Source organism: Netta rufina (genome assembly GCF_964035555.1).
Source record: "Netta rufina genome assembly, chromosome: 21".
Taxonomy (NCBI): domain Eukaryota; kingdom Metazoa; phylum Chordata; class Aves; order Anseriformes; family Anatidae; genus Netta; species Netta rufina.
The window spans coordinates 1,361,689-1,374,636 of NC_140145.1; the positions used below are offsets into that span (position 1 = coordinate 1,361,689).

The 12,948-nt window shown below is 65.4% G+C and overlaps 3 protein-coding genes across 3 annotated transcripts; 2 read left to right on the forward strand and 1 right to left on the reverse strand.

Annotated features, from left to right (window-relative positions):
- Positions 1-5,354: 5,354 nt before the first annotated feature.
- Positions 5,355-5,984, forward strand: LOC311217385 (claudin-4-like; the record flags this gene model as incomplete). Its single annotated transcript, XM_084299401.1, has 1 exon — positions 5,355-5,984. The coding sequence occupies one exon, from the start codon at positions 5,355-5,357 to the stop codon at positions 5,982-5,984; it is 630 nt and encodes a 209-aa protein (XP_084155527.1).
- A 2,950-nt stretch (positions 5,985-8,934) lies between these two features.
- On the forward strand, positions 8,935-9,579 carry LOC311217460 (claudin-3-like; the record flags this gene model as incomplete). Its single annotated transcript, XM_084299528.1, has 1 exon — positions 8,935-9,579. The coding sequence occupies one exon, from the start codon at positions 8,935-8,937 to the stop codon at positions 9,577-9,579; it is 645 nt and encodes a 214-aa protein (XP_084155654.1).
- Positions 9,580-11,332: 1,753 nt separating this feature from the next.
- METTL27 (methyltransferase like 27) lies at positions 11,333-12,656 on the reverse strand (the record flags this gene model as incomplete). Its single annotated transcript, XM_084299363.1, has 5 exons — positions 11,333-11,672; positions 11,914-12,006; positions 12,082-12,217; positions 12,307-12,435; positions 12,549-12,656. 5 exons carry the CDS (start codon positions 12,654-12,656, stop codon positions 11,434-11,436), a joined length of 705 nt encoding a protein of 234 aa, XP_084155489.1. The 3' UTR covers positions 11,333-11,433.
- Between the last annotated feature and the right edge of the window lie 292 nt (positions 12,657-12,948).

A 12,948-nucleotide genomic window follows, 5' to 3' on the forward strand; every position in this document is an offset into this window, starting at 1 on the left:
TGCTGTGCCGTGGCACCCTGTGCCTGACCTCCACCACCCCGTGGCACCCTGACACCCCTTATGCAGCAGGGTCAGCCTGCCACCCCACAGCACCCCACGGCACCCCATGGCACCCCACGGCGTGCTGGTGTTGGTGGCTGGGCCGGGTACCCGGGGTGCTGGGGGGTTCTGTGCAAGCAGCACGCAAAGGGGCTTGCACCTGGTGAGGTGCTGCTGGGGGTCCCAGCCCTCGGGGTGACAAAGCACAGCACAGACGGGCATGTCCCCGGGCAGGTGGCAGTGGTGACAGGGCTGGGGCACCCCGGGGACACACAGCCAGGTGCTGGCAGTGCAAAGCTCTGCCGGCTGCGGCCCCGGCATGCAGGGGTGCACAGGTGCAGGCTGCGCGGGGGACAATGCACACACACCCAAACACACGCACCCCCTGCTGGCTGGGATGCACAGACACATGGCTGCACAGACAGACGGACACACAGAGGCAGACAGACAGACACGGACAGTCAAAGGCACACAGACACACACACACACACAAAGCCACAGACAGACAGATGGACGCAGAGGTACACAAGCACATGCGCAGACAGACACGCACAGGTACACACACACACAGACACATACACAGAATCACAAACTCACTGACACTCAGACGTGCTCACATGGGTGCTTGACACACCTGTGCACACGCACAGCTACCTTCACAAGTGCACACACCCACGGGGGAATGTGCCCCGGACACAGCCCTGGGTGCACGCGCCAGGCAGCGCAGGCACAACGAGGAGCAAAAGTACTCACAGGCAGGTGCACGCGCACACACACGCATGCGCATGCCGGCGGTGTGTGCGCAAACAAGCACCCAGCGGTGCACGCACGGCTGCGCAGGTGCAGGGGAAACACCTAGGTCAGGGCCGTGGGGCAGGGGGATACCCCTCGCAGAGCTGTGGGGCTGGGGCCACCGGGTCAGGACCAGGGTGACGGGTCTCCTGGCCCTACAATCAGCCCCCACGCGCCGCGCTGCCTCCCCATCTTGTCATCCCAAACTGCCCAAAGTACAGGCTGTGCTCGCGCTGCGCTGCTGGCCTGGGGCAGTGGTGGCTGCCTGACTCACGGCGGAGGAAGGGGCAAATCACCGGGGTTTCGGGGTGCTGGCCGCTGCTCACTTTGGGATGCATTCCTGTGGCAAGGAATTGGCTTGCTGGTGTTTACCCAAAACAGCTGAGGGGGCTGGCATCCCTGCGGGGTCCCAGATGTGCCTGAAGCCCCTCTTCTCTCCCCTTGCTGCTGGGAAGTGAGGGGGTGCATCACCTGCAGCGGGTCCCTGTGGTGGGAACAAGGGGGGGACGCATGGTGACATGGGGACAGACGTGACCCTGAGTGAAGGCCAGACTGAGGGGTGTGTGAGCATCACTGTGGTGGTGGCCCTTCTCCACAAGCACCTACACTGGCAGGGGGACAGCCACCGCAGGTGGTCCAGGGGACCTGTCCCCATTCCTGTCCCCATGTGTATCTCGCACTGGACAGGAGCTCCAGCTGCCGCAGGGCAGGTGACAGCAGGAGGTGACAGCAGAAACTGCCCCGGGCACTGCGGGGCCGCATCCCGCTCACGTGCACGGTGTGGCCAGCGCGGGGCTTGGGGTGTTCCCCCTGGTTGTGGTCGCGGCGGGGCCGGCGCCTTCCCCCCTGGGGCAGCGGTGCTGGGGCGGTGAGTGCTGCCTCGCCTGCTTATATTTCAGGCGCGGGGCTGCAGGATCTGCCCCGGCCAGGGCACACAGGCGTCCCATTGTTGAAGCCCCTTCGGCGGCGGCGGGGAGCAGGTAAGGCGGCTCCAGCATCAATGGCAGCTCTGTCTGGCGGCGGGGCGGGGACGGGGCTGCCGGCAGCACGGCACGCAGGGTGCCGGGGCCGCGGGGCACTGGCCGGTGGGGCCTGGCAGGGGGCTGGTGGCACACCCCAGCCACTCTGAATCTCAGCACACCCGGGACACCCCTACCCCTATGCGCTCTGAGCGGTTCCTTGTCTTGCCCAGGCTTTACTGAGGGCACGACCCCCCCCAAACTTCACCCATGTGCGGACCCCCCCTTACACCTGCCATGCCACATCAGAGGTGTCCCCTTCCCAGCATGTGACCATCAGCTCACACGTCCCTTTGACTCGCCAGTGCTTTTGCCCATTTTTGGCTGCTTTTTTTACTCAGCGAACGCATAGGGATTTTATTTTCTCGGTGACTTGAGACTAAAGGTCCTGTTTCTGGCCGCAGCTCCCTTGCACGGTGCTTTCCATGAGTGTCTGGGCTGTGCGAGTTAATAAACCTTTGCTTTCAGGTAGAGGAAAACAACCTTACTGTGCACATTTCAGTCAGTCAGGGAGTTTATGTCAGGCAAGAACTTTTTGGGAACATTGAGTCTCCAATGAGCGTGGCGGCATGTGGGTAACTAATCCCTCACCGCCCCGTGTGCGCCCTGGGGAGAGGCTGCTCAGCTCTGCACCAGCTCCGCTGCAGCTCCCGGCCCTGCCCGGCTCCCCTCCGCCTGTCTTTTTGGGACCTAGAGGTATTTGTGGTGCTGGTGCGGTGAGGTCTTGCACTGGGAGTGAATGCGGGGGCAAGGGAGAGGGGGAATTGCTACGCGTGATCCACACAGGGACATCTGCCAGCCCTGTCCCTGTAGGGTGTCCTCTGCCTGGCACAAGGTCAGGGACTGTGCCAGTCCCTCTGTGCCACCAGCGCTGAGCACTGCAGTGACTGCAGGTTTAATGCCTGGTCCCCTGTCCCTGCCCCAAGGTGGCTGCACAGGGATGCAGCACGTCTCTGTCCTGCCGCAGCAAGGGGCATCCATGGGGAGCATTTTCTAAGCCACCATGGGAGGTGAGCTCTGCCCTCTCCAAGCCCTTTGGGGTGCACTGGAATGAGGACAGCAGCTCAGTCCCCCCTGACCTGCGAATCCCATGGGATTCGGGGCAAGGCAACCACACTCAATTGGTGCCAGACAAAACCCCAGGATGGACTGAGCACCCCGATTTGGTCTGGAGGAGTTCCCTGAAGCTAGGCTGTGTCCCCAGTCGGGTGGCATCCTCTGGCGCAGTGTGAGGTGGGACACTGCTGCAGGGGTCAGCTCCGCTGCTCCCCGCTGAGCCCTGTGTCCGTGTGTCCTGCTGGCCTCCGTGGCAGTGCTGGGGACACGGGGCTGGCTGTGTTGGCTGGGGGACGTGAGGAAGGGCACGAGGGCTGTTTCTTGGTGACAGACACCATTTTGAGGACATGTCACATTCTGGCTTTAATTACAGTAATCAGCTGTCAAACGGCCACGCTGGCGCCTGCTTTGGCTCCGAGGGTGAGGGCGAGCTGCCCCGTGCCTGTCTCAGTGCAGGCGCTGGATGCGCTGCGCGTGGCAATGTCCCGCTCCCCACCTTGCCATTTGTCCCCAGCCCGGAGGCACCTGTGGGGACACGTCCCACATGGGCCAAGGTTGTGCAATGAGGTGTGCGCACGCATGTGTGCGCGCCTGCCTCCAACCCCAAATGACGGTGTGGTTAGAGCAGCCGGCTGGGCAGCGAAGCCACATCCAGCCTGGGGCAGGATTTGGCCCTGGTGCTGCATCCCTGGAAGGGTGCCCCGGCCGGGGGATGCTCTGGTCCCTGCCGCCGCCCCGCTGATTAAAGGGAGCCCTGACCGTGGCGCTCGGCCCTTTGGCTTGAGGGTGGGTGCTCTGGTATGCCAGCAATGTGGGTGCTCCAGATGGACAGACAGACACGGGAGCACCCTGGCGGAGCCCAGCATCTGAGTGGCTCCCCTGAAACAGCACACGGATCGGACGAGGGCTCTGCAGCAAGACCCAAGTGTCCCTGAGTGCCTGGGCTCTGCCCTGCCTGCATGGACACCTGTGTCCCCAGCCCCAGTGCTGGTGGCATCCTCGTGGCACCACTCTGCATGGACCACAAGGCTGCTGTCACCTCCTGGCCATGGCCACGGCTTGTTCCATTGTGAGTGGAGCTGTGTGTTAGAGCAGGAGCCTTGTCCATACAAGTGCCCAGAAATGCCCCAGCATGGTCAGAGGTGGCTCAAGAGCCCATCATGCTGAACAATTAGCACAAGCAATTATATCATATCAGCAAGCCACCATCCCGCTTCTTGGCAGGTTAGAGGATGCAGCACCTGGTGGGGGCTGGCTCTTCCACCCCCAACGCAGCCCCACGGGGCTTTCCTGATACCTTATCCACCCAGTGCCTGTGCTTGGAAAAACAAAGATAGTCTCAGGCCGTGTTATCTCTCCCAGAGATTAAGCTGGAGAGGGAACGGTGCACTGCCTGTCTGTCTGTCCTTGCAGGCTGTCTGGCTTCAGGCTGTGCCTCTGCACAAGATGGGGGGGACTTTGGAGGGGATAGGCAGGAGATGTGTGCAGGGGCTGGGGATTAAAAGGGGAGAGGTCAGGCAGAGCCCAAAGTATTGGTGTCCACCAGTGGGCACAGCTGGCTGTGCCGAAATGCCCCCAGCACCATGTGGCCTGCTGTGCTCAGCACCCCAGTCCCCACTCGGTGCTGCCGTGGCACCCAGGCACTTTGGGGTGGTTGCAGAATGATCCTGGTGTCTCAGTACCATGTGCCTGGTCCAGCTAAGCCCAGGCTGGGGCCAGGGGCTGCTATGTGAATGCCGGCTGTGGGACGGTGATCAGGGCTTTGGGGTCTGCCCCTTGCCTCGCCCCAGGCAGCGCCATCTCTGCTCCGCGGCAAGCCAGCAGCAGCTCCGACCGGTTTGTGGGTCTCGGCGGCGGGCGGTGGCACCTCCTGCCTGAGGCCAAATGGAGGGATGGGAAGCGCTCATCAGACGCCAAGGAACAAACAAGAGCCGCTTGTGCCCTGCCCGGCGCGGAGCCCAGCAGCAGGGCTGGCACAGCTGCTGCTCCCTGGCATGGGGCCTATGGCAGACAGGGGCAGGAGCAGCCACTGGGGGGAAACTGGGGCACAGATGCATGGAGGCATCCATCCTGGTCATGTAGAAGAAGGGGCTGGGAGTGACGGCGGAGAAATCCCCATCCCGGATGCTGTCTATTCCCCTACAGCACCCCAGGCTGAGCTGCAGGGCCAGCTCTGGCCCTACCTGGGCATCTCCCCGTCTGCCCACGGGCAGCATGTGGCTGCGATCCTGCACCTGGGTGGCCTCATCCTGGCCACCGTGGGAGCAGCAGGGATATTAGGTGTCATGGCTGTGGGGAGAAATGCGAGAGGAGGAATCCCGGGAAACTGGTTTTACCCCTTCGTCCGGTGCCGGCGGGATGGCTCCTCCCTCGGCGAGGGCATATAACGCCCGCCATGGTCCTGGCGGGCGGCACTGCGCGGCGGCAGCAGGCACGCGCCGGCAAGCGATGGCCTCCATGGGGCTGCAGGTGCTGGGCATCGCTCTCTCTGTCATCGGCTGGCTGGCCTCCATCCTCTGCTGCGCGCTGCCCATGTGGCGGGAGACGGCTTTTGTGGGCAACAACATCGTGGTGGCACAGATCATCTGGGAAGGGCTGTGGATGAACTGCGTGGTGCAGAGCACGGGGCAGATGCAGTGCCGGGTGTACGACTCCCTGCTGGCGCTGCCGCAGGACCTGCAGGCCGCCCGCGCACTGGTGGTGGTGGCCATCGTGCTGGCCGTGCTGGGCACCCTGCTCGCTGTTGCTGGCGGCAAGTGCACCAACTGCGTGGAGGACGAGACTGCCAAGGCCAAGGTCATGATCCTCTCCGGTGTCACCTTCATCATTGCCGGTGTGCTGATCCTCATCCCCATCTCTTGGTCGGCCAACTCCATCATCCGGGACTTCTACAACCCGCTGGTTGCCGAGTCCCAGAAGCGGGACCTGGGCTCGTCCCTCTACGTGGGCTGGGCGGCCTCCGCGCTACTGCTGCTGGGGGGGGGCATCCTGTGCTGCACCTGCCCGCCGCGGGGCGAGAAGCCCTACTCTGCCAAGTACACGGCGTCCCGCTCGCTGCCGGCCAGCAACTACGTCTAGGAGCCGCTCCCAGCACCCTGCACGCGTCCTGGCGCCTCTCCCACCCGGACCCACCACTGCCCTGCTGCGCCCAGCCAGCCGCCACGGGTGAATCCTGGGGGGATGCCCCCAGGGCACCCCACGGCCCCACGGGGGGCTGGGTTGGGGCCGGGTGCCGGGGCGGCGCGGAGGGGCTGGTGTGAGGGAGGGCAGACAGAGCTGCCTTTGTTCGTCTGTGGATTGAAGCTGGTTCTTTAATCCCGTCCGGGACGGGGAACAAAACGCTGCTGTCCTGGCTGCCTGCCCTGCTCCCCCCCGCGGCTCGGGGGCAGCTGCAACATCTCCTTGGTGAAGGAGCCCCAGCTGCCGGTATCGGGGTGTGCCATGCCGTGGCACGGCCCTGAACGCTGCAGGGTGCCTGTCCCGCGGGTGACACACGGCTCCGGCTCTGGCCGGGGGACTCACCCAAACGCCACTGCGAAGGCCGGGAAAACCCCAGGACGTGTCCTTAGATCACCACGGGGCAGCGAGGACAGCAAACCCATCCCACATGGTCAGGGGACGTGGTGACTCAGCAAACCCCGGCACGGTCTTGAGGGGTGGCTGGGGTGCTCTGACCCCCTGTGCCTTGTAGTTTTACTTTGACCTACTTTCGGCATTTTTGTGTAGCTCTATGCGCGTGGAATTTCTCTCGGCAGCTCCCCGGGGCGCGGGCATCATTATCCTGGGAGTGGGAAGGCAGCGGCTGGGCTGGGAGAACCGGTCGGGGAGGCGGGAGGGGAGCGGGCGGTGTGCGGGGCTCTGCACCGGGCTTCTCACCCCTGCTGTGGGGCAGGAGCTGGGGTGGCCCGGGGGGGGGCTCACGGCACCCCTGGCTGTGGCAGTGCCGGCTCCCGTGTCGCAGCCATCCCACATTAAACGGCAGCTGCTCGGACCCCGCTGTGCTCCGTTGTCTTTATCCTCTGGCCTCAGTGGCGGGGCAGCCTGTGGGGCCTCCACTGTGGACCCCACATCTGGAGAACACTAGCCTCAAACACCCCAAAATCTGGTCTCTGGAGGGACAGTGCCAGCCTCCCCCGGGCTGGGGCCTGGGGCCAGCCGCTCTCTTTGCCCCTGGTCCAGCCTTGGCCTCCCTGCCACGGCTGTGTTCCCCTCCTGGGCCACCGGGAGACCCCTGGAGGTGACAGCGGGTGCCTCGAAGGTGAGATGCCTTCACGGCGCCAGGCGTGGCAGCGGGGCCGCCCCACGCTATTGCAGGGCCCCAGGCATTGGGACCGGCACCGGGTGCTGCTCCTGTCCGACCGGCCGCGCCGAGCAGGAAGGAGGTGGCGGGCGCCAGCCGGGACGTGGGACGGCGGGAGGGGTGTGCTGGCATGGCCCCGCGCCCCGGGGCCACCCGAGAGCACCTGGGGCGGCGTGGGTGACGCCGGGTGTTTTGCCTGTTTGTCTTCCAGCATTGAAACCCTGCCGGTGCTTGGCCAGTCTGTGGCCAGCCCTGGGAACGTTGTGTGTGTGCACCTTGGAGTACATGGGGACAACATGTGCTGCCCACCATGGGGGCTCCTGAGCTGTGGGGCTCTGGGTGCTCCTTGGGTTTGGAGGCTTTGAGAGCTCCTGGTTCGTGCCCATCCTTTACTGGGAGGGGGATGGAAGTGGGGAGCCCAAACACTCCCACAGAGCTGGGAATGGCAGTGGATGGGCAGGAATGGTAGTGCGATGGTCGCTGTGAGTCCCTGGTGCAGACATCCACGGGGATGGTAACACTTGCTGGAGCCACCCCACCAGCCTGGGACCCACTGGCTGCAGAGGTCACCTAGGATGGCTTCCCATCATCCCAATCCCCGGCCTCTTCCATTTTCTGGGAGAAAGGGACTTTATTTTCAGCCTAAAAGGCCTAACGTAGAGCCCCAGCTCGGCAAGGTGCCTGCCACAGCAGGGGTGCCAATGGGTGAGAGGTGCCGGGGAAGGACGGAAGCACAGCTGTGCAGGAGAGGCCGCAGAAACCGAAACCAGGACTGGGGAAACTGCGGTGAAACCTCCAACAGCCTCAGGGTGTGCCAGGCACAGCCGATACCCGCTGCCACACCGGGACCATAAAAACTCGGCTGCTCCTGGCTGCCAAGCATGGGTCCCGGCCCCTGGTGGGGAGGTGCAGGCAGCCCAGGGTCTGCTCCATGTGGGGCCAAGCAGCGATTTGGGATGAGCCCAGGGACCATGGCATGGTACAGTGGTCGGTGCCCCTGGTGTCCCCTATCCAGGGAGCAGCACCCCCTGGATCCAGCTGTCCATGGTGCCCCACTCTGTAGTCAGCTGTGAGGGTTTGACCAGCCCCGGTTCATCCCTGGGCTCCCTGTGCTGCTTGTCTGGAGAAAAAGGAGCCGGTATCTCTGAAAGTGCTGAGCCCTGCAGTCGGTATCAGAGGCAGACCTGGGCTCGCGCCCATTCCCAGCACCCCAGACGGGAAGCCCCAAGTCCAAAGGTTGCAGAGGGCAGAGTGAAGCCTGTAGGAGGCAGGGCCGGGAGGCGCAGAGCCCTGCGCAGCTGTGGGGTGGGAGCCCTACCCTGATGGGCACAGCGAGCCCCTGTCCTGCTCCCCAAAAGCCTTCCCCCCCATAATGTGCCCTGCACTGGCATGGTTCAGCTGGAATGGGGCAACCACACACGACTGCCTTGTGCTGTGGGGACATTTTGAATAAAAACATGACTTGCCCAGGCTCCTGCAGCTCAGTCTCCTCAGGGCAGTATGTGCGCCCGTGCTGGCCTGCAGCAGTGCTGTCTGCAGCACAAGTGTCCCTGTGCTGCTCTGCAGCAATGCTCCATGCAGCATCTGTGTCCCCGTGCTGGCCTGCAGCCGTCCCCATGTGGATGGGAGCAGGATGCACCCATCCCAAAGGCACCACCCTTCCGAGCTCCAGCCCAGCTCTGGAACCCTGCATGTGATGGCTGTGCCCTGTCCCCGCAGGTGCTGGCGATGGCGACGATGACGATGCAGCTGGGCGGGCTGGTGCTGGCCGTGCTGGGCTGGCTGGGCTCCATCCTCACCTGTGCCCTGCCCATGTGGAAGGTGACGGCCTTCATCGGCTACAACATCGTGGTGGCCCAGGTCTTCTGGGAAGGGCTGTGGATGAACTGCGTGTATGAGAGCACGGGGCAGATGCAGTGCAAGGTCTATGACTCCCTGCTGGACCTCACCTCCGACCTGCAAGCTGCCCGTGCCCTGGTGGTCACCTCCATCATCGTGGCCTTCTTCGCCCTCCTCACCGCCATCTCGGGTGCCGACTGCACCCGCTGTGTGGAGGACAAGAACTCCAAGACGCGCGTCTCCATCGTGGCAGGTGCCATCTTTGTCCTGGCTGGCATCGTGCTGCTCATCCCCGTGTCCTGGTCCGCCAACAGCATCGTCACCAACTTCTACAACCCTATGGTGCCTGAGGCCCTGAAGAGAGAGCTGGGGGCTGCCCTCTACATCGGCTGGGCCTCCAGTGCCCTCCAGCTCTTCGGCGGGGGCATCCTGTGCTGCTCAGGGCCCCCATCCCAGCGGGATCACTACCCCAGGAAGTACCGAGCTGTGAAGAGCTGCAGCCCCATGGGCTACCCCATGAAAGACTATGTGTGAGCTGCCCATCCTGGGCGCCAGCCCATGGGGACAGGTCCGTGGTGCCCAGCCTGTCCAGATCCAGCACCCCCTGCCCACACGCCCCGTTCCCACAACGGCTGTGTCCCCATCCCGGCCCCCCGGTGCTTTGCCCTGTCCGCAGGCTGTGACAATGTGTGGCCCCGTCCTGCTGCCAGCCCTGCTCCCCTTGGGTGAGGGGATGGATCCTGCCCACCGCCCCCAGGATGCAGGCAGGGGCTGTGTTTGTGCTGGGTGCTGCCGCCTGCTCCCAGCCCCCATAAAGTTCTCGGTGCCACCGAAGCTGCCTGGGCTCATTTCTAAGCTGCGTTGCGGGGGGACGGTGACAATTCCTGTGGCTTTCACACCCCTGTGGCCAGCTCAGGGGGGGGCTGTCCTGACCCCTGTCTTGTCCCCATATCCCCATGAGGATGCAGCAGTTGCCAGCCAGGGTGCTCCCCATGCAGGAGCAGGGAAACTGAGGCAGGAAGAGGGGGGACCACCCTCCCCACCCTGCAGGACAGCCAGCAGCCCCATGCAAGGGAATAACACACCACAAACGTGCAGCAAAGGCAGGGTTTATTTGACAGCCAAGCATGGTATGGGGACAGCCATGGCCCCTTGGTCAGGGCAGCACTGGGGACAAGGGGACAGTGCCTGTGACACAGAGGGGAGGTGGGCACCACAACACCAGGACGTGGGGGGACAACACAGATCAGCCAGGAGGGGTGACAAGTGCCCATTTTTACAATGGGTATTGCGGTCCTCAAAACACATTCAGAGCACTCAGCCTGGGGCACTTGGCTGTGTCCAAAGCCCTGGGACAGGGGCGAGGGCTCACAGGGCTCAGCCCCTGGTTTGGTTTCACCGGGATGGGCACCGAGCACTGGATACAACCAGAGCCCAGCACAGACTGCAGGGCTGCCACCTCCCAGAGGGGCTGAGCTCTAGGGAGGAGGATCACCCGATCCCCACATCCATGGGAACGGGACAAGCAGCAACAGGTCTGGGGAAGGAAGAAAGAAAGATCCTAGCAAGAGATTTGGGTAAAAAACTTCCCAAGGAAGGACTGGAGGAGGTAGGGGTGGAGGCACAATCACAAGGGGCTTGGGGAACAGGACGGGCAGGAGATGCCAGGGTGGCTCCTGGGTGGGGAGCAGCCACCAACTCCTGAGGTCTCTTCCAGGTTCATTTCCCACCCAGACCATTAACTACAAAGCTGTAGGAAAATGAGAGCTTAAGCAGGGATGAAAGGCTGATGTGGTGCTCTGAAAGCTTCTCCAGCTGGGCGTTGTGCTGGTAAAGCTGCTCCGGGTTCAGACGGGGCTCTGGCACCTCAGGGCACACTGGTTAGCTCCTGAGGGGGATGAACAGGGGACAGCAGGATGTGGTGATGGGGACCATCAGCAACAGTCCCCAGGCAGAGGCCTGGGGTCTGGAGCAGGGAAGATGAAGAAGGATCCAGATTTTGACCATGGCCACGTGGGAGGTGGGCACGGTGGGGAGGAGACAGCCCAGACAGGAGGTGGCTCTGCCCAGTCAGATGGAGCTGCAAAGATGTCACAAAGAGCTGTGAGATGGGACAGCAAGGACAAGGACCAAGGCATCTGAATGTCAGGGCTAAGGGAGGTGCCCAGGAGACCCCGATGAAACCTGGAGGCCCTCCCCGAGCTGAGGAGCAGGTCCCCAGGGCTCAGACCCGAGGGGAGGAGATGGGGAAGGGAACAGGGAAGTTTGGGCTCTGGAAGCGCTGCTGTGTGGGAAGGGGGTGGCACAGCTGCATGGGGCAGGGGACATGCAGGGTGACATCATGCAGGGCACCAGGCTCAGCCCCCTTCCCTGGCGCCGTTTCGGCTCTCAGCCCTCCTCGAGAGGCGGGACGGGGCACTTGCGATAGATGTAGACCACGCCAGAGATGTAGCCAGTGCCCTGGACGCTCTCCTCCTCCTCAGTGGCTCTCTCCCAGCGCTCCACCTCCTGGGCCAGGACCTTCTGCCAGGCCCCCTGCTGCTCCAGCCGCTGCAGCGCTGCCTCCAGCTCCGCCTTGTAGCGCAGGTTCGAGGGGTTGCTCCTGGTGGTCAGGCACAGGAAGCCCCCTGCCCGGACAGGGGACAGGGTGACGAGGCCCCCGCTGCACCACGTCACCCGGGGGTGGCGGCGGGTCAGGAGTGCCACTGCCCCGACCCCTGGCTTGGACCCAGCTGGCCGGGACACCAGCGCGTGACCCCGTGCCCGTGGGGATGAGGCCATGTCCCGGCCTGCCCGCACCCGAACCAAGACCGGGGGTCGGGCTGGGGACCCGTCCCACGGGGACCACGTCCCACGGGGCCACCTCACCTGGCTTGGTGACGCGCAGCAGCTCCGGCAGCGCCGAGCAGGGCACCTGCCCCTCGCCGAGAGCCCCCACCACCGTCACTGCGTCGTAGTGCTCTGCGGGGGCCCCGTGTCACCGGCCCCGCGGGGACCACCGCCGGCCCCCGCCGCCCCCCCGGTGCCGGCCGTTACCTGCGGGCCCGGGCAGCGGCTCCCGGCCCAGCACGCAGCGCTGCAGCTGCCGGTACAGCCCCGTGCCCCGCGCCCGCTCCAGCATCCCCGCGCTGCCGTCCACGCCGTGCAGGCAGCCGAACCCGCGGCGCTGCAGCTGCGGGGATGGGCGGGCGGCGCCGTTACCGCGCGGCATCCGGGACCCCCGCCCCGTCCCGTCCCGCCCCGTCCCGTCCCGTCCCGTACCTCCCGCGCTACGAGCCCGGTGCCGCAGCCCACGTCCAGCACCCGCGCCCCGGCGGGCGGCGCGGGGAAGGCGAAGGCGAGCGAGGCGGCGGCCAGGTGCGGCGCCCGGTACTCCAGCGCGGCCACATCCTGCGGGACGGGGCGGTCAGCGGGGTGGGCGGCGGGGCGCCGGGAGAGCCCGCTGCCGGCGGGGGGGTCCCGGTCCCGGTGCCGGGGGGTCCCGGCGGGTCCCGGCCCCGCACCTGCTCGTAGCGGCCGGCCCACCCGTCGTAGCGCCGCAGCAGCTCGGGCAGCGCCGCGCCGCCGTGCACGGCCCGGACGCGCTCCCGCACTCCCGCCGGCGGCAGCATCGCCCCGCCCCGCCCCGCCCCGCCCCGCGCCGCCATTGGCTCCGCGCCCCGCCCAGGGCTCGCCCCCAGCTCCCTATTGGTTCCGCGCGCGGCGGAGGACACACCCCCCGCTCTCCATTGGCTGCCGCCGCCGCGCCGGTGTTCGGGCGGGAGCCGCGGGGCGGGAGCGAGCGGCCCGGGGGGGGGGACACGGAGCGCGCCCGGCGGGGGGCGGCCGGCACGGGGGGGGGGGCACCGGGCAGGGGGCAGCGAGCCCCGGGGAGGTGGCAGCGGCTGTCCCGGGGAGGCGACG